Genomic DNA, 23,728 nt, shown 5'->3' with positions numbered 1-23,728 from the left:
GCACCTTCTTACAATGGGTTATGCTAATCTCAAGCATTCGGTAATATTCGGAGCATAGAGGTACTAATGGAAGGAGCCACAACGCATCCCAAGTAGCCATTCAAGCCTCTTAAAGTGCCTGTGCAATGCCCACCCATACGCTTCCCATTTTAGATCTGTGCCCCACTGAAATGAGCAAATATATTTATTATATTTTTTTCTCTTTCTTTCTTTATTTGGAGATTTGTGTGATTAAACTATGAAATTATATATACAGGGGTTACGGACTCGACTAGTTCTGATGAACTATATCTGTGATCCCCGTTATTTATTTATTTGTTTATTTATTTAATTATTTATTTATTTATATGTATTTACTACCTGTGCAACTTCTACCTTTACAGTTTTTGTTTTTTGGTGAAATAAAAAAAAAATTTCATTATTGATTTTTGTTGTTGAAAATGAATACTCGTATCCAAGTAAATTTGAGATATTTCTCGTGCTGTAGCCATGCCCACCTATCCTGAAACGGTCGACTGTTTCCGGATTTCCGACTCACGCCGAAAGTGCGCCACCAAATGCTAAAATATAAGAGGAAGCCATACCACTGGGCCGTACTTTTATATCAGTGTGTCATTTAACATACTTTTAAACGATATACATTTTTTGATCGGCGTTTATTTTTTTGTCTATTTTATTTTATTTTTGAGAGAACAAATTTTTTGAAGTTGTTTTCACAACAAACATTTATGATGGTTAAACGTTGTGTTGTGGGCGGTTGCAGTAATGCGTATAGTCATAGTGTAAGTATTTACATGTTTCCAATCGATCCGAAGGTGCGAACTCTGTGGACGAAAGCCGTATAAATAACGAGAAAAGGTTGGGGTGGTCTTCCTCCTCACAGCGTCAAATGTAGTGTCCACTTCACCTCAGATTTGTTTTTTCCAAAAACTGTTCTTGTCCATGACAAAACAACTAGGTTTTAACGAGAAACGCCGACAACTTAAACCTGGCGTAATACAAAACATTTTCAAAAACATATATTCCTGACCAGCCCATGATCACTGAAGCGGATTTCAGAAGGGAGAGAGACGCCGAGTAAGTGTTTCAAATGATTTGATTTTTTTGCGATCCTGATTATCGCTTAATAGAGACCACCTGTGTTATGTAAAGGGTAGCAGTAATTTTGATAATGATACGAAAACGAATCGTTGGACAAACAGGAAATTATGCAGCCCTCAGGCTGTTTTCATTTTCGCAGGCTAAAAGTAATTTAATGTTTAGAATGACAAAATATGTTCTCTTTTTATTTTAATTTTGAATGTGTTTTTTTACTCAGACGATCGATGAAATAAAACGTAGTAGTGCCTAGTAACCTGCTAAATAACAAGACAATTCAGGCATCAAATTTGATTTTGTCCAGCGACATTGTACAAACGTGCGCCGGTGACTAGCTACACCTGACCAGACATATTTCGCATCTTACTCAACCCCATGCAACAAACTTGATAATATGTGTTCATTATGGTCCATTCTTCCTCAACGAAAATAGTACATAAGTGCCAATTTAGTCAAAGACGAGAAAACAGCACAAGAAATTTGCCTTATTTACATGTATCGGCAATGCAATTTTAAAATACACAAAAATAAAGTTGCCGTAGACTGAGTTTAAAATTTTTCACTTAAAAAAATAATTTATGCATAGAAAAATTACATAAAAATTAATAATATTTATGTATCAATGGATAATTTAAGATGTGAAAATAGCAGCCATTTAACAGGCACTTTAAGTGGCTTATTTCCTTTTATTTCAACCCAAGTTAATCTTGATAAGGACATTGTCTAGCTCATCTTTGATGTTGATGATAGTTGATGATGATAGCGGAATATGATATAACCTCGTTGATTTTTTAACGTGACCATAAAATACATGTCGAGACACTTTCTCTGCAGAATCTTGTTCTTGTCACAGTTGCTAATAATTAAAACATGTGAAATCTGTGAAGTAACAAGTTCGTCTGTTGAATTTCCGGTTGTGAAATGCATATTTTTCACCCTTCACAGCTAAACAAAGTGCGCATGTGTAATGACCGTAGCTTCATAATGTGCACATATTTTATGGTCACGTTAAAAAAATGGGACCAAGAAATCGCGAAAGGACGATTTCTCTGCAGTTTTTAAAGTTTTTTTTTAAAAATATTTTCAATCTTTCCTGACGCCTAAAATAGTCTATTTAGGTTTTTATTCAAGAGCGTGTTTATTGTGACTAGCGTGAATGGGTAAGCTTCATTTGAACACAATGTTAAATTATTCTTCCAATGCTCAGTTTATCTATTTTTAGATTTGAAAAAAAAAAATCATGCCATTTTCCCATCAAAATCCAAGTCAAAAGATCGTAAAAATCTTTTCCAAGATCGTGAAAATCTTTTCCACGTTGCGTATATTTAAATGAGCTATGGTGATTTGAATATGTTGGCATCATCCAGCATTTTGATTGGTTAATTAGCGATTAGACCTATTATCTCAACTCATGCAAGAGAAACATGGCGGATACCACACAGCATCGAGCGTTTATATGCGAGCGGAATCATTTGCTTACGATGAAACTAAGTTGAATTTTATTTGAATTTCATAACAATTCAACGAATTTACTTTTTGTGCGTTATTATAATCACTACTGAGTAATATTCAACAATTGTGAAACAGAGCATGACCGGATTGAGCAACTGTGATCGTTTGCTACTAAGCAATGCAGTTGTGTTTGTTTTTATATGAAACTTTGTTTAAAATATACTTTCGTTACCAATAAAAAACAAACAAATGTTGTTGAAAGATGACACTGGACGACATTGTAATGAAAATTCAGGCGGTCTACTTTTTGTGTGGCCCAACTGACGGCTTTGAAAGTTTGCGTAGTTGGATACTTCAATGAAAATGGAAGTCCCCCAACAATATTTGATGACTATTTTTTGAACCCTAAATAAGCACCCACTGGCTGTGAACTCCCCAGGGCGAATTTATGGCAGAATCCTCGTATTATATAAAGAAAGTATTATACATTTTTTTTATATTATGAACATTTCGCGCATATTGTCGATGTTTTATACTGTCTGTAGTTTGCATATATGAAAGTGGTTGGTGATGCCCCTCCTATTATTCGACGTTGTTGACAATGCGATAACAATGCTACTCGCACTCACCACTCGCACTACGCCCATTACGACACATTTATATACATGTATTATTGGATATTATGGCAGTATACATCAGTGAAGGAAATTTCCACATGTCTGAATGCTCAAGATGGTAAACTTGCATATCAAACTGGTTGAATTCAACTTCCCAGGTCTGGTGCTTGTGCAACATTTCCCAGCATTCTATCACCAAAATTAAAATAATCAAAGAAAGCTTAGAAAGAGCACAAAATTAAACCCTAAATTGAATATGGTTTATCTCTGAGCACTGTGTACCAAGTTTCATTGAAACTGATGAGTAGTTTAGATATTGGTGGACAAGATAAAATTGGCTAATTAGTATGTAAATTAATTTAATTAATATGCACAGATTTCAACCAAAAACTAATCAGATCTGCACATTATCCAAGAGCATCTATGTATCAAGTTTCAAGATTCCAAGCTACCATTCTTTATTCTGATGTGCTCTAAATCAATAAAAATATAGAATTATCATCATACATCGCAACTGGCTGACAGGCATTTAATTTCTACTCCTACACTGCTTTACATTATGTCCTGTAATTCCACCAAAAAAGTATTTCCCCAGAATTTTGTTCAAGGCTGGCAACTACACTGGTACTAAGGCATTATGCCGGTATTTTCATATGTACAGCATTTTACAGAGGCTATTATTTGCTTTGGATGCCCATTCCAACCCCTTTGTTGACTTTATATAGTCTGATATTGCAGTTATGTACTACTTAAATACAATACTGCAATACACTCAAACAAAGTTCTTCTATGCAAAATGGGTGTAAGAGACAGCGTACACATCACTGATATCGATGTCATCTGTGGTTGGCCATAAGCATAGCGATACATTTTAATTGACTAACAGATTTTTCTACTTCAAACCTCATCACATAGAAGAAGACAAAATATAGAAAAGGTTTTTGAATGCCTACAAAATAGATGTACACTGTAGCCTCGTTATAACGAACTCTTTGGGGGACACACAATTAGTTTGTTATAGTGAAATGTTCACTATAATGAAGCACATAATACATTGGGTTTGTTGTGAGCGGGAGACACGCTATGTGTTCATTATATCAGGAAATTCATTATAAAGGTGTTCATTATATTGAGGTTACAGTGTATTATGATGCAATGTGAACTTACTCTTGTTGGATATGATCACTGACTGACTGTATGACTTTCTCCAATAAAGTATAGGGTTCATGATCACTCAATGTACCAGTAGCTGATTCACCCCTGTAGAGAAAACATTATATAGTACAAGTCAATGTCAATATGAATGCACATGTATGCCATGTAATCATAATAAACTATTTGTTATGACTAATCTATAATTTGACTCATGTTTCCTTACCGGAAAAGACTGATAATATATTCAATGGATTCATGATACGCCTTCAGAGTTCTCCATTTTTCAATGGGTGACAATTCCACCAATTGGTGGATGGTCTCCACGGCAACCCCATCCACAACCATTTTCTTGGCGAGTAATTTTAACTGTTAAAATAAAATTAATTATTATATATAATAAGTATTTTAATCAAGAAAACAACACATTACATTATTATTATTAAGATAAGTGGTGAAGGTGCCAAAGACCCAGACATCAGATTAATTTTCACAAAACAAGCTAATTACAATGTTTGGCTATTCAATAAAACAGCTCAACTTTGTAGCTTGTGAATATGAACCCTGTGACTTAAGTTAACCAATTGTAATATTAGAGACCAAAAATTTTTATGGGTGTGTAACTTTGATATCTATGCCGTGAAAATCTCATGATTACCTGAGTTCTATGTCAATCAGACTTTTAAGTTGCTTCACATAATACAGGTGACATGTGGAATGGTTTGACTGCATATAAGTGAGTGAGAGTATCACTGTTGTCGAAAACAGATAAGCAAGGACACTAGTACTAAAACCACTTCTTTCACAGAGATCCTCATTTTCATTAGTATCTCTAGAAATGCTGTATTACAATATAAATGAGATCTTCACAACACATCATTTGCATAATCTCATTTTATAAATCTATGTAAAAACTTAGATATGATTCCAATACCTTTTCCTGGTCACCTCTTGATAAATCATATGCCTTCATATATTCTTGATCTTTTCCCTACAAAACAGAGTACAGAAATCTCATGTGTGTTTACTCATGTCTGATGGCAAGTCTGGTTATTGTATTGTCTCATGTGTGTTTACTCCTGTCTGATGGCAAGTCTGGTTATTGTATTGTCTCATGTGTGTTTACTCCTGTCTGATGGCAAGTCTGGTTATTGTATTGTCTCATGTGTGTTTACTCATGTCTGATGGCAAGTCTGGTTATTGTATTGTCTCATGTGTGTTTACTCATGTCTGATGGCAAGTCTGGTTATTGTATTGTCTCATGTGTGTTTACTCATGTCTGATGGCAAGTCTGGTTATTGTATTGTCTCATGTGTGTTTACTCATGTCTGATGGCAAGTCTGGTTATTGTATTGTCTCATGTGTGTTTACTCATGTCTGATGGCAAGTCTGGTTATTGTATTGTCTCATGTGTGTTTACTCCTGTCTGATGGCAAGTCTGGTTATTGTATTACACACAATACATTCCTCTGTAGGTTACAAATTCAATTCAAAGGTCAACATCGATGATACTACATTACTAAACTAAATGGCTATACAAGTTTTATTCAAAGACCTCCTCTCTGATTTGGTAAATCAATTAAAGCATCTGGTTCTGTTTTGTTGCTGATTGTACATGAATGTGACCGGTTGTTCACTTAGTTGTAGTCAGAAACAATGTATAGCTTTTAATAAATAGTCCCTACTACATAATACTACTACAATGTATAGTCCCTACTACATACTACTACTACAATGTATAGTCCCTACTACATACTACTACTACAATGTATAGTCCCTACTACATAATACTACTACAATGTATAGTCCCTACTACATAATACTACTACAATGTATAGTCCCTACTACATAATACTACTACAATGTATAGTCCCTACTACATAATACTACTACAATGTATAGTCCCTACCTACATAATACTACTACAATGAATAGTCCCTACTACATAATACTACTACAATGTAGTCCCTACTACATAATACTACTACAATGTATAGTCCCTACTACATAATACTACTACAATGTATAGTCCCTACTACATAATACTACTACAATGTATAGTCCCTACTACATAATACTACTACAATGTATAGTCCCTACCTACATAATACTACTACAATGTATAGTCCCTACTACATAATACTACTACAATGTATAGTCCCTACTACATAATACTACTACAATGTATAGTCCCTACCTACATAATACTACTACAATATATAGTCCCTACTACATAACACTACTACAATGTATAGTCCCTACTACATAATACTACTACAATGTATAGTCCCTACTACATACTACTACTACAATGTATAGTCCCTACTACATAATACTACTACAATGTATAGTCCCTACTACATAATACTACTACAATGTATAGTCCCTACTACATAATACTACTACAATGTATAGTCCCTACTACATAATACTACTACAATGTATAGTCCCTACTACATAATACTACTACAATGTATAGTCCCTACCTACATAATACTACTACAATGAATAGTCCCTACTACATAATACTACTACAATGTAGTCCCTACTACATAATACTACTACAATGTATAGTCCCTACTACATAATACTACTACAATGTATAGTCCCTACTACATAATACTACTACAATGTATAGTCCCTACTACATAATACTACTACAATGTATAGTCCCTACCTACATAATACTACTACAATGTATAGTCCCTACTACATAATACTACTACAATGTATAGTCCCTACTACATAATACTACTACAATGTATAGTCCCTACCTACATAATACTACTACAATATATAGTCCCTACTACATAACACTACTACAATGTATAGTCCCTACTACATAATACTACTACAATGTATAGTCCCTACTACATAATACTACTACAATGTATAGTCCCTACTACATAATACTACTACAATGTAGTCCCTACTACATAATACTACTACAATGTATAGTCCCTACTACATAATACTACTACAATGTATAGTCCCTACTACATAATACTACTACAATGTATAGTCCCTACTACATAATACTACTACAATGTATAGTCCCTACTACATAATACTACTACAATGTATAGTCCCTACTACATAATACTACTACAATGTATAGTCCCTACTACATAATACTACTACAATGTATAGTCCCTACTACATAATACTACTACAATGTATAGTCCCTACTACATAATACTAGTACAATGTATAGTCCCTACTACATAATACTACAATGTATAGTCCCTACTACATAATACTACTACAATGTATAGTCCCTACTACATAATACTACTACAATGTAAAGTCCCTACTACATAATACTACTACAATGTATAGTCCCTACTACATAATACTACTACAATGTATAGTCCCTACTACATAATACTACTACAATGTATAGTACTACTACATAATACTACTACAATGTATAGTCCCTACTACATAATACTACTACAATGTATAGTCCCTACTACATAATACTACTACAATGAATAGTCCCTACTACATAATACTACTACAATGTATAGTCCCTACTACATAATACTACTACAATGTATAGTCCCTACTACATAATACTACTACAATGTATAGTCCCTACTACATAATACTACTACAATGTATAGTCCCTACCTACATAATACTACTACAATGTATAGTCCCTACTACATAATACTACTATAATGTATAGTCCCTACTACATAATACTACTACATTGTATAGTCCCTACTACATAATACTACAATGTATAGTCCCTACTACATAATACTACTACAATGTATAGTCCCTACTACATAATACTACTACAATGTATAGTCCCTACTACATAATACTACTACAATGTATAGTCCCTACTACATAATACTACTACAATGTATAGTCCCTACTACATAATACTACTACAATGTATAGTCCCTACTACATAATACTACTACAATGTATAGTCCCTACCTACATAATACTACTACAATGTATAGTCCCTACCTACATAATACTACTACAATGTATAGTCCCTACTACATAATATTACTACAATGTATAGTCCCTACTACATAATACTACTACAATGTATAGTCCCTACTACATAATACTACTACAATGTATAGTCCCTACCTACATAATACTACTACAATGTATAGTCCCTACCTACATGATACTACTACAATGTATAGTCCCTACTACATAATACTACTACAATGTATAGTCCCTACTACATAATACTACTACAATGTATAGTCCCTACTACATAATACTACTACAATGTATAGTCCCTACTACATAATACTACTACAGTGTATAGTCCCTACTACATAATACTACTACAATGTATAGTCCCTACCTACATAATACTACTACAATGTATAGTCCCTACCTACATAATACTACTACAATGTATAGTCCCTACCTACATAATACTACTACAATGTATAGTCCCTACTACATAATATTACTACAATGTATAGTCCCTACTACATAATACTACTACAATGTATAGTCCCTACTACATAATACTACTACAATGTATAGTCCCTACCTACATAATACTACTACAATGTATAGTCCCTACTACATAATATTACTACAATGTATAGTCCCTACTACATAATACTACTACAATGTATAGTCCCTACTACATAATACTACTACAATGTATAGTCCCTACCTACATAATACTACTACAATGTATAGTCCCTACCTACATAATACTACTACAATGTATAGTCCCTACTACATAATATTACTACAATGTATAGTCCCTACTACATAATACTACTACAATGTATAGTCCCTACTACATAATACTACTACAATGTATAGTCCCTACCTACATAATACTACTACAATGTATAGTCCCTACCTACATGATACTACTACAATGTATAGTCCCTACTACATAATACTACTACAATGTATAGTCCCTACTACATAATACTACTACAATGTATAGTCCCTACTACATAATACTACTACAATGTATAGTCCCTACTACATAATACTACTACAGTGTATAGTCCCTACTACATAATACTACTACAGTGTATAGTCCCTACTACATAATACTACTACAATGTATAGTCCCTACTACATAATACTACTACAATGTATAGTCCCTACCTACATAATACTACTACAATGTATAGTCCCTACTACATAATACTACTACAATGTATAGTCCCTACTACATAATACTACTACAATGTATAGTCCCTACCTACATAATACTACTACAATGTATAGTCCCTACCTACATGATACTACTACAATGTATAGTCCCTACCTACATGATACTACTACAATGTATAGTCCCTACTACATAATACTACTACAATGTATAGTCCCTACTACATAATACTACTACAATGTATAGTCCCTACTACATAATACTACTACAGTGTATAGTCCCTACTACATAATACTACTACAGTGTATAGTCCCTACTACATAATACTACTACAGTGTATAGTCCCTACTACATAATACTACTACAATGTATAGTCCCTACCTACATAATACTACTACAATGTATAGTCCCTACCTACATAATACTACTACAATGTATAGTCCCTACTACATAATACGACTACAATGTATAGTCCCTACTACATAATACTACTACAATGTATAGTCCCTACTACATAATACTACTACAATGTATAGTCCCTACTACATAATACTACTACAATGAATAGTCCCTACTACATAATACTACTACAATGTATAGTCCCTACTACATAATAATACTACTACAATGTATAGTCCCTACTACATAATAATACTACTACAATGTATAGTCCCTACTACATAATAATACTACTACAATGAATAGTCCCTACTACATAATACTACTACAATGTATAGTCCCTACTATATAATACTACTACAATGTATAGTCCCTACCTACATAATACTACTACAATGTATAGTCCCTACTACATAATACTACTACAATGTATAGTCCCTACTACATAATACTACTACAATGTATAGTCCCTACTACATAATACTACTACAATGCATAGTCCCTACTACATAATACTACTACAATGCATAGTCCCTACTACATAATACTACTACAATGCATAGTCCCTACTACATAATACTACTACAATGTATAGTCCCTACCTACATAATACTACTACAATGTATAGTCCCTACTACATAATACTACTACAATGTATAGTCCCTACTACATAATACTACTATAATGTATAGTCCCTACTACATAATACTACTACAATGTATAGTCCCTACTACATAATACTACTACAATGTATAGTCCCTACTACATAATACTACTACAATGTATAGTCCCTACCTACATAATACTACTACAATGTATAGTCCCTACTACATACTACTACTACAATGTATAGTCCCTACTACATAATACTACTATAATGTATAGTCCCTACCTACATAATACTACTACAATGTATAGTCCCTACCTACATAATACTACTACAATGTATAGTCCCTACTACATAATACTACTATAATGTATAGTCCCTACCTACATAATACTACTACAATGTATAGTCCCTACTACATAATACTACTACAATGTATAGTCCCTACCTACATAATACTACTATAATGTATAGTCCCTACTACATAATACTACTACAATGTATAGTCCCTACGACATAATACTACTACAATGTATAGTCCCTACTACATAATACTACTACAATGTATAGTCCCTACTACATAATACTACTACAATGTATAGTCCCTACTACATAATACTACTACAATGTATAGTCCCTACCTACATAATACTACTACAATGTATAGTCCCTACTACATAATACTACTACAATGTATAGTCCCTACTACATAATACTACTATAATGTATAGTCCCTATGACATAATACTACTACAGTGTATAGTCCCTACTACATAATACTACTACAATGTATAGTCCCTACTACATAATACTACTACAATGTATAGTCCCTACCTACATAATACTACTACAATGTATAGTCCCTACGTACATAATACTACTACAATGTATAGTCCCTACTACATGATACCAGTACAATGTATAGTCCCTACTACATAATACTACTACAATGTATAGTCCCTATTACATAATACTACTACAATGTATAGTCCCTACCTACATAATACTACTACAATGTATAGTCCCTACTACATAATACTACTACAATGTATAGTCCCTACCTACATGATACTACTACAATATATAGTCCCTACTACATAATACTACTATAATGTATAGTCCCTACTACATAATACTACTACAGTGTATAGTCCCTACTACATAATACTACTACAATGTATAGTCCCTACTACATAATACTACTACAATGTATAGTCCCTACTACATAATACGACTACAATGTATAGTCCCTACCTACATAATACTACTACAATGTATAGTCCATACTACATAATACTACTACAATGTATAGTCCCTACTACATAATACTACTACAATGTATAGTCCCTACTACATAATACTACTACAATGTATAGTCCCTACTACATAATACTACTACAATGAATAGTCCCTACTACATAATACTACTACAATGTATAGTCCCTACTACATAATACTACTACAATGTATAGTCCCTACTACATAATACTACTACAATGTATAGTCCCTACTACATAATACTACTACAATGTATAGTCCCTACCTACATAATACTACTACAATGTATAGTCCCTACCTACATAATACGACTACAATGTATAGTCCCTACTACATAATACTACTACAATGTATAGTCCCTACTACATAATACTACTACAGTGTATAGTCCCTACTACATAATACTACTACAATGTATAGTCCCTACTACATAATACTACTACAATGTATAGTCCCTACTACATAATACTACTACAATGTATAGTCCCTACCTACATAATACTACTACAATGTATAGTCCCTACCTACATAATACTACTACAATGTATAGTCCCTACTACATAATACTACTACAATGTATAGTCCCTACTACATAATACTACTACAATGTATAGTCCCTACCTACATAATACTACTACAATGTATAGTCCCTACTACATAATACCAGTACAATGTATAGTCCCTACTACATAATACTACTACAATGTATAGTCCCTATTACATAATACTACTACAATGTATAGTCCCTACCTACATAATACTACTACAATGTATAGTCCCTACTACATAATACTACTACAATGTATAGTCCCTACCTACATGATACTACTACAATATATAGTCCCTACTACATAATACTACTATAATGTATAGTCCCTACTACATAATACTACTACAGTGTATAGTCCCTACTACATAATACTACTACAGTGTATAGTCCCTACTACATAATACTACTACAATGTATAGTCCCTACTACATAATACTACTACAATGTATAGTCCCTACCTACATAATACTACTACAATGTATAGTCCCTACTACATACTACTACAATGTATAGTCCTACTACATAATACTACTACAATGTATAGTCCCTACTACATAATACTACTACAATGTATAGTCCCTACTACATAATACTACTACAATGAATAGTCCCTACTACATAATACTACTACAATGTATAGTCCCTACTACATAATACTACTACAATGTATAGTCCCTACTACATAATACTACTACAATGTATAGTCCCTACTACATAATACTACTACAATGTATAGTCCCTACCTACATAATACTACTACATGATACTACTACAATATATAGTCCCTACTACATAATACTACTATAATGTATAGTCCCTACTACATAATACTACTACAGTGTATAGTCCCTACTACATAATACTACTACAATGTATAGTCCCTACTACATAATACTACTACAATGTATAGTCCCTACTACATAATACTACAATGTAAAGTCCCTACTACATAATACTACTACAATGTATAGTCCCTACTACATAATACTACTACAATGTATAGTCCCTACTACATAATACTACTACAATGTATAGTCCCTACTACATAATACTACTACAATGTATAGTCCCTACTACATAATACTACTACAATGTATAGTCCCTACTACATAATACTACTACAATGTATAGTCCCTACCTACATAATACTACTACAATGTATAGTCCCTACTACATAATACTACTACAATGTATAGTCCCTACTACATAATACTACTACAGTGTATAGTCCCTACTACATAATACTACTACAGTGTATAGTCCCTACTACATAATACTACTAAAATGTATAGTCCCTACTACATAATACTACTACAATGTATAGTCCCTACCTACATAATACTACTACAATGTATAGTCCCTACCTACATAATACTACTACAATGTATAGTCCCTACCTACATAATACTACTACAATGTATAGTCCCTACTACATAATATTACTACAATGTATAGTCCCTACTACATAATACTACTACAATGTATAGTCCCTACTACATAATACTACTACAATGTATAGTCCCTACTACATAATACTACTACAATGTATAGTCCCTACCTACATGATACTACTACAATGTATAGTCCCTACTACATAATACTACTACAATGTATAGTCCCTACTACATAATACTACTACAATGTATAGTCCCTACTACATAATACTACTACAATGTATAGTCCCTACTACATAATACTACTACAATGTATAGTCCCTACTACATAATACTACTACAATGTATAGTCCCTACCTACATAATACTACTACAATGTATAGTCCCTACTACATAATACTACTACAATGTATAGTCCCTACTACATAATACTACTACAATGTATAGTCCCTACCTACATAATACTACTACAATGTATAGTCCCTACTACATAATACTACTACAATGTATAGTCCCTACCTACATGATACTACTACAATGTATAGTCCCTACTACATAATACTACTACAATGTATAGTCCCTACTACATAATACTACTACAATGTATAGTCCCTACTACATAATACTACTACAATGTATAGTCCCTACTACATAATACTACTACAATGTATAGTCCCTACTACATAATACTACTACAATGTATAGTCCCTACCTACATAATACTACTACAATGTATAGTCCCTACTACATAATACTACTACAATGTATAGTCCCTACTACATAATACTACTACAATGTATAGTCCCTACCTACATAATACTACTACAATGTATAGTCCCTACTACATAATACTACTACAATGTATAGTCCCTACCTACATGATACTACTACAATGTATAGTCCCTACTACATAATACTACTACAATGTATAGTCCCTACTACATAATACTACTACAATGTATAGTCCCTACTACATAATACTACTACATTGTATAGTCCCTACTACATAATACTACTACAATGTATAGTCCCTACTACATAATACTACTACAATGTATAGTCCCTACTACATAATACTACTACAATGTATAGTCCCTACTACATAATACTACTACAATGTATAGTCCCTACTACATAATACTACTACAATGTATAGTCCCTACCTACATAATACTACTACAATGTATAGTCCCTACTACATAATACTACTACAATGTAGTCCCTACTACATAATACTACTACAATGTATAGTCCCTACTACATAATACTACTACAATGTATAGTCCCTACTACATAATACTACTACAATGTATAGTCCCTACCTACATAATACTACTACAATGTATAGTCCCTACTACATAATACTACTACAATGTATAGTCCCTACTACATAATACTACTACAATGTATAGTCCCTACCTACATAATACTACTACAATGTATAGTCCCTACTACATAATACTACTACAATGTAGTCCCTACTACATAATACTACTACAATGTATAGTCCCTACTACATAACACTACTACAATGTATAGTCCCTACTACATAATACTACTACAATGTATAGTCCCTACTACATAATACTACTACAATGTATAGTCCCTACTACATAATACTACTACAATGTATAGTCCCTACTACATAATACTACTACAATGTATAGTCCCTACTACATAATACTACTACAATGTATAGTCCCTACTACATAATACTACTACAATGTATAGTCCCTACTACATAATACTACTACAATGTATAGTCCCTACTACATAAGGGACGACGTCAAAAGATCGATGTCGGATAAAAAACTTAATTCCTTTAGTTTTTTTCCAAACCCCCCTACCCCCCACTGAAACTTAATTGATAAATATTGGTCATGGCGTCAGACTACATTCACTATTAAATACAAATTGATAATCGGACAGTAGTATTGCATAGCAGTTGGTTGTCGGGTGGGTGTAAAAAGAGTTTACAAATGCACCTCATTTGACGCACAGATTTACACTCGAACCAAACAATTTTTCTGTGTTTTTTTTCCCTTTTTCGGTTATTTCTGTCCATGATTGGCTAGAACTACAAATACTCCAAGATTTTTTTGACTTAATTAAAAAATAAAATCGTTTTTGTAGGATGGAAACTTTTTGAGGTCAAAACCCCCCACCCCCAAACTAAAGGAAATAAGTTTTTTATCCGACATCGATTTTTTGACGTTGTCCCTAATACTACTACAGTCCCTACCTACATGTGAATCTAAGTCAGATTGGCTGTGACTGAATGTAGTCCAGCAGTATTGCTGTATTATAAACCAAATTTGGGAAGTAAGTTTTAGGAACCTATGATATGCAAGATTTAAGTTTTACATGAATTAAAAAGAACGATATATAGTTCCAGGAGCATGAAATTATAAACATTGTTAAAACGAATAAATATTAATATTCACGATACATATATCTATATATAGTCAAAAGTAAAACAAAACAAAGAATACTTACATCTTGGGAGTTCATCAAGTCTTTAATAAATGCACTATTAAAAGTATCTAGATGTCTCTGAGACTGCCGTAGATACTGGATAACACTTTCATAGTTCGCTTCAGTTTCTGTTGTCTGTTTCTTTTTCCCACTCTGCTGTTTAACATACTTTAATGCTCTCTTGATAATATCAACACGACAATCAACAGTCAACTGAAAAATAACATAGTGAAACTATGTCTATCAATTTCCCTTGATGCAATTACCATGGATTTATGCTTGTAATATGAGGTGCTAGGAAGCCTTTCATGAAATAGTCATGACTAGACCAGAAATGTTTTATAGTTACATGTGTTAACAATAATCTGATAATATAATAGCGCACAGACATAGATATGATACAAACCTTAACAAAAGCTTCTTCAGTAAATGTAATGCCATCAAAAAATAATATCAAATCAGATGGTATTAATCGTTGAAGATATTCACCACAAGCTTCATATCGATGTAACCAATCAGCCTGCAGAGACAAGGGCACCAATCAGATTATAGTTATGGAAGCCACATAAACAGCCACTGGTAACACATACCTCTGGTTGACATATCTGACAATGTGCTGAGACATTTCCTCCCATTATTTACTGATTACTTAAAAAAACTTTAATCATGCGACAACGCAATAGTCACAGAATCCCTAGTTCCCTTATATAAAGTTGCGAGCACGGAGTGGCAGACACGGAGTGGTTGGTACAGAGTGGCTGGCACGGAGTGGTGGGTACGGATTGTCGGGTAAGGAATGGCGAGCATGGAGTGGCAGACACGGAGTGGTTGGCACGGAGTGGCTGGAACAGAGTGGATGGCACGAAGTGGATGGCACGGAGTGGCGGACATAGAGTAGTTGGCATGGATTGCCGGGCATGGATTGCCAGGCACGAATTGCCGGGCACGAATTGCCGGGCACGAATTGGCGGGCACGGATTGGCGGGCACGGATTGGCGGGCACGGAGTTGTGGGCATGGAGTGGTTGTATGGAGTGGCAGCATGATACTTTTATAGACTTGTCAATGTTAATAGTATGCATTGCCTATGGATGACAATCTCCTTGACTATGAACTTGAAGAACATTATCTCTTGGATTATCAAGAAGTGAGTGGCATAGAGAGATTACAATGAAATCAAATCATGACACTTACAGTTGATTGAGGTACTTTCTTTGCACTCTGTTCACCTTCCCAGAATAACTTATTAACATAGAGACAAAACATTGAGCTTGGTACAAGAAAACCTCCTCTCAGCTGAGAATATAAAAGAATAGACAAATAATTGACATACAACCTACATAGTCATATATGGAGCAAAAATAATGGTTTTTGTCGGCAACTATGTCACAATCTACATTAGACATTCAACATTTTATGCATTCTGAAATCAGTTTTGTAAAGGAATTATTATTTTCATTTGCTCTGATGAGCTAACAATTTGTATGGAAGCAGTACAATGATGGACCTCAGGTACACATCAGTTGACACATCCCCATAGTGCCTGAGCCCATACTTTGCGGTAAAAAAAAATGTTTTACAATGTGCAAATGTTTGATTTCAGTAAGAGGTTAAAAGTTTTGTCACATGATAAAGTGTGTAAACAATAGAAATGATTGTGGAGTTAATATATCTGGAACACATTAAATGTTAGTGATGTAGTTTACCCAAAATAAAGGAAATTTTGAGATTTTTGATATAGTATAGTATTTTAAAAACTATTGATTTCAGCGATAGATTTCTAATTATATTAGGGTCAATTAATTCTTACCTGGTCAGGTATTTTATTAGCTAGTTTAGCTATGACATGAACATTGCTACCTTGCAGTACTGGTTTAATAACTTCAAATGGATCTTTCTCAACATCAAACAGACTCTTATAATCCAGACCTACAAGAAATATACAATCTACTGTTATGCCAAAAAATAGATTTGTTTTTGGTCAGCGAGTACACCAGGTTTGAAATTTGTATTTTTTTCATATGACTGTAATAATGATTTGAAATTCGTAAGTTTGATATACAATGAATATAGACCGAGAAAATATATGTAAGTCAAAGGATTTATAACATAAGGCTCTGCAATTTTTATAAACACTCACTATTTTCAAGTGATCCCAAAGAACACAGTTGGTGCTTGGAAATGTTCAATTGTGTGAACAATTAAAAGTGAGAATTTCAACACATTGAAAAAACACACATGTACACACATTGTGAATAAACTACCAAAAACAGTCTGAGATGAACACAAATTCTGAATCAGTTTTCATCATTAGGATTTCTAAAAATGTAGTTTTCTCTTTCAATTATGGGTCATATCACAATTAGTGTGTCTTCTTCAAACCATGTGAGATCTTCATAACATATTTCAGCCTAGAAAGTTGCAAGTACCTACTCGCAAATGCGCCTAAAAAACTTGTAAGTATCCGCATTTAGCTTGTAGTTTTCAGAAACTACTCGTATTTTGCGAGTGAAAATTGAAGCCCTACACGCAGCTGAAACATGCTTTGCACAAGTCAGACTAGACTAGATACCGTGCACGACCTTTAGGCTTTGAATAATTTACGATGTACTCGGAAAGTCTAGTTTCAGGCGCATGACAAGTGTCATATTGCAATTGAGAGCATACTGGTCATAATAAAGAAATAGTAACATTGTAAATATGTTATTGGCAGTTGTTTTGTTCTAGTCAAAATATGGGCATACAGTTTTTTAAATGAATGCCGGTTTACACTGTCGGCAGCTCTTTGATTGTCAATTAAATAATTTTCATTGGCTAACGTGACAGCGTTTTTCAGTGTCAAGTAAGTCGTGTTGTAAAGAACAATAATCAATGTCACACTGTCGAATTTTCGGCTCGAACAAGACATGGCGAATAAGCTGATTACTAATTACTTTCGGCCGGTTGAACAGAACAAAATTCCAACAACAAATTCCGGGACATCAGATCTTACATCCTAGCATCCAGCCACAAAACGGAAGATGAGGGTGATCTAATACTTATCAGCCTGGAAGGCCCTAGCATGGCCGAATTTGGTCCTTCAAGTTCTGTTCACAGATGAATGCATAAATCAGTTCCGGCCAGACTACCAAATATGAAACTGATGATAACATCGAACATGCAATCTCCGACCAGGATAAAACTCAGGACTTTTTGCAACAGAACAGTATCTCTCATTTCAGTATGTCATTATTGTAGTTGTATTCGCAAAGATTAGCATAACACATTTTATTTGTTTTACGCATGAAACAATTTTGCTCCTAAAATTTTAGGTTTAGGAGCATTTTGCTTCTATTTTTTTAGTGCTTAGGAGCATTTTGCTCTTTGCCAAAAAGTTAACTTCCTAGGCTGTATTTAACCCTTGCTTACCAGGCATGGAAGGCTTCAACTTCTTCAGTAACTTTATGTGAGTATCTGGTTTGATAATGTCAGTAATATCACTATCATCACACTGTCCAATCAATGTGTAATAAAACAACAGTCTATTATGATTTTCCCCCTCAATGCTGGTATATATGTACGTTTTACAGCGCTGACAGAAATCTGATGAATTCTCAACCAATGTTGGTAAAATGTCAAGATCTTTGCATCTCTTCTCAATCTCTTTGGTTGTAAGACTGAAAAGTATATTGTAGAAAAATTACAGTTACAGTAGTAAATATTTTCTGAGAATTTGAGGTATTTATGTGTCCTGATCATTACAACATAGGATACAAGGGATATGTGATATTTTTGTTGTCCACATCCATATCAAAGACATGACTGAACCAGTCAAATTTAAAATTCATACATACACACAATATTGAGTCTGAAATATGCATCTGTATTGCAATCGTTTCAAAATGGCTGACTCACAGCCATTTAGTGCCTACTGCATTTGCTCTATTTGAGTTCAAAAGAACTGCACATCAACCAAAAAATGCATTTTTGGATAATTAAAATACAAATTATTTTTATTTATATGTTACTAATATGGCAAATATAGAGCAGTATTATGAATTTAATTGCCTTGTTAATATTCACTAATATCTCAATATCTTTATTCCAAGTATATAATGATGTACATACCCACTGTCTGAGAATAGGTATTCCAAATGTGTCATGTAAACCTCCCATATAGACAGGTTATACCGCTTAGCTAATGACACAGAGATTTCAAACGCATCAACTTCTTCACTCCTGGATCGAAAACAAATAAATGTAAAAATATACAAATTATAATTATACTGTAAATAATTACGATATTATTATTTCGAATATGTACAATATTTGAACACAAGTTACAATTACAAGTGAATAGAACTGAATCCTACAATAATGGACATGACTGATGTGTTACTTACATAGCTAATCCTACAATTGTTTCATGCTTATATTCATTGTCCTGTGTGAATCTAGCAACATCAACACCTAATAAAACACAGAAAACAAAGTGTCATTTTGCATGAATGATATTACATAATAAATATAAATATACATGTAGCAAAACCATGATATGATCACTACAGTGTCTTCATGTATACTATAAGCTATTCTTTATTATGATTACTATATTAATTGTACCTTGTAGTCATGGCAATAACAAATGTTTCACAAGATAAATACATAGCCAGTGATAGTTGGTAATCGTAGAGTGAAAGATTTGGGCAAAGACCCTTCATTAGTAGTATAAAATAGTAGGTAAATATTTCCAGATTTTTGTTTGTTCTTTATGGTTTTATGAGATTCATTCCTCTGCGGCACTAGTGTGCAGTAATAATTACATTCCAGCTAAGTGCTACTGTGTCAGATGTAAATGAAAGAATATGTTGACATTTTGACACTGAGTGACTATGTACTGAATACAACTAACCTCTTCCCAAATTTTGTAACATTTCCGCTTGCATGAAGTCAGCCAATAGTTCAACATATAGCTGCAATTTTGGGATCAGTAATGTGACAGAATCTGACCAATCAGGTGTAGCTTGACTAGTCACATGACTGATGACAACATCAATGACTTCATTAGGTGATTGTAAGTAAAGGTCATTGACCTTTGACCCCTGGTAAGGGTTCAATGCTGTGTAGATCTGTAGTGCATAGTAGTATGCAGCAAACTGCAAGCACACAGCAGTCCTGGGTAGCTTTTCTAATATATGTTCAGCATCCAGAGACTTAACCATGAGCAAAAAAAAATTAGTATAAAACTTTATTTAGAGTACAGTTACATTTAATTCATTTCATACAATATTTCACCATGGTAATATTTAGGATGAAATAAAGTTATAAAAATCAAAACATAGCAAGTCAATGAAAATAAAATAAATACAAAGAAATTAAACATAAATTCAACTTGTGTTGGATATAATTGATTGAAAGTACTGTTCTTGTAATAGAAGTTTATTGTTGGTGTTTAGATAAATAACTTCTAATTACCCCTCAGTACTGTTCTTAAACATTTAGTTTGCCTCTGAAAATATCTTATAAACATCTTTCTTGTATTTATGTATAGATGAAATGTTATACATTTTCTGTCATACAAGACAGTTTCAATGGCTTAAATTAGCAGTTTCTATGAAATTGTATTTTTACTGATTCACATTATAAAATACTACTGTAAAATGACTAATTTTTACTGGATTTAAATTTCACTGATTTACCATTTCAGGCATATTCAGTGAGTTTTAAATTCATGGTTTTATCATTTAGGTAATGTGTTCTATGCTAAATTTTATATATTCACTGGGTTTTAATTTAGCGCATTTTCCAGTCAGCGAAATAAGCAAAATTAAAACCCTGTGAATAATTAACCCCTTTACAGTATTCAATAATATTGCTGATAAACCTCACTCAAACTGCAAGTAAAAATAAATCATTGTACAGTATACACGGAATATTATGGGATATTCAATTATATAATTACCTCTGGTAATGCTAAGAGATATCCCAATAACAGAGACATGTCTTCAAATACACAATCCTTAGCAAGTTCCAGTAAAACTGAAAATAATATCAAGAATTTATTTTTTTGAATAAAAGATTGATCAATGGATATACACAAGAAAGGACTAAGATGAACAACTGCATTAAATTTGACGATAAAATTATGAGTTTTATTCAGCAAACATCCACAATTTTTACAAATGTTGATGATAAATATGATTTAACTAAAATGTAAAAATTAGCAAAATGGTTATAGCGGGAAATGAAGCTGCCACAATGCTATGCACAGTGTATAGTTTTGTATTAAATGTACACATGATGTTCACATGCTGATCTAAGATGTTGATTTGGTGAATAAAAGAAATAAAAGAAAATATTGTGACACAGTGATATTCCAATCATTAATACATAACTAAAACTTTCTTTACGTCCTTATATTTATAAATCACTGCTATAAACAGATCATACCTTGTGTTGCTGGTTGTACTAATTCACCAGATGTTCGTGTTTCCTCACATTTACCAGTTCGTAACAGTGCATGACTTAGAAATTTGACTGTATCTTCTATCGGCTGGACAGTTGCAAACTTACTATAATTTATGTCCATCTGAAAGAGAGTACACCTTGAAAATCACAATAGTTCTCTTAATATTGATTCACTGTAATTGATACCAGTTGATATTTTTTAATCACTAAACAAATGTGGTCACCAGACAGAGAAATTTTATAAAAACCAATCATGAAAATAGACAGAAGGGAAGAACCCATAATATAAGTCTTAGTTTCCTAACTATGTCCTAAAAAAGACAATGAAATATATTATTGCACATCATAGACATAACTGAACAAAAATTGTTGTGAAAAACAATATGGCTGCAAGTACACCATCTTTAATTACAGTCAAACCTGTCTATAGCGGTCACCCAAGGGACTTTGAAATTTTGGCCTTTATAGACAGGTGGCCTTTCTATACAGGTTCACTAATTTATTCATGAATATTAATTAGGCACTGAATGTATTAAAACAGATCTCGCAACCCCATTTGAAACACTATTACACTACTGTACACAGTATCCAAACACTTTATTACAAATACAAATGTTGATTTTAAATTGTATTATGTAAACTAAAATCATTGCACAATAATGAGTAGTATGAAAATTATTTGAAGATTTGTACAGTAAAGTTGATGTTCAGCAGCAGTTTGAGTCTCATTTCCTACTAAAGAAATCACTCAGCTTGCTTTGCTTAGCTATTCTGAATTTCTTTGTTTCTTTAAATATCTATTGTGTCTGGTAACTGTTCTAATAAATCGGAATGTTTCTGGGCTATAGCAAATTCTTTCAAGGAGAAGGGAGAGGGACAGTTAGCAGTGCTTTATTGATCCCTACAACGTTACGTATACGGAAAGAACACTTATCTATTGTATCCTTCCAGTTACATGTACGTGACAACTTGAAAGTTTCCTCCCAAATCACAATTCCCTAAACATTTCGTTCATTTTTTTTCAAAAAATTTCTCGACCTACCTCACTTACGAAATGGTTGATCCCTAATCAAAACATTACTTTGCGCAATCGAAATCTGTGCGACTTCCATGTTATTGTACTGGTGCAACAATAGGA

General features: G+C 33.2%; 1 protein-coding gene across 1 annotated transcript in view; it reads right to left on the bottom strand.

The window, feature by feature from the left end:
• Positions 1-23,728, bottom strand: part of LOC102802894 (NBAS subunit of NRZ tethering complex-like) — a 74,709-nt gene that overhangs the window by 15,987 nt on the left and 34,994 nt on the right. Inside the window, exons 39-51 of the mRNA XM_085507417.1 lie at positions 22,573-22,711; positions 22,085-22,161; positions 21,035-21,335; positions 20,526-20,592; positions 20,251-20,361; positions 19,552-19,799; positions 17,954-18,072; positions 17,338-17,439; positions 16,551-16,664; positions 16,166-16,357; positions 5,254-5,310; positions 4,546-4,688; positions 4,335-4,427 (exon numbers count right to left, since the gene is read on the bottom strand). Coding sequence (XP_085363543.1) covers positions 4,335-4,427; positions 4,546-4,688; positions 5,254-5,310; positions 16,166-16,357; positions 16,551-16,664; positions 17,338-17,439; positions 17,954-18,072; positions 19,552-19,799; positions 20,251-20,361; positions 20,526-20,592; positions 21,035-21,335; positions 22,085-22,161; positions 22,573-22,711 — 1,763 coding nt within the window. The remainder of the gene's footprint in view (positions 1-4,334; positions 4,428-4,545; positions 4,689-5,253; positions 5,311-16,165; positions 16,358-16,550; positions 16,665-17,337; positions 17,440-17,953; positions 18,073-19,551; positions 19,800-20,250; positions 20,362-20,525; positions 20,593-21,034; positions 21,336-22,084; positions 22,162-22,572; positions 22,712-23,728) is intronic.

Source organism: Saccoglossus kowalevskii, chromosome 13 (genome assembly GCF_978046115.1).
Source record: "Saccoglossus kowalevskii chromosome 13, keSacKowa6.1, whole genome shotgun sequence".
NCBI classification, from domain to species: Eukaryota; Metazoa; Hemichordata; class Enteropneusta; family Harrimaniidae; genus Saccoglossus; species Saccoglossus kowalevskii.
The sequence above is the reverse complement of the archived record's forward strand: the minus strand, read 5'-3'. Positions and strand labels throughout refer to the sequence as shown.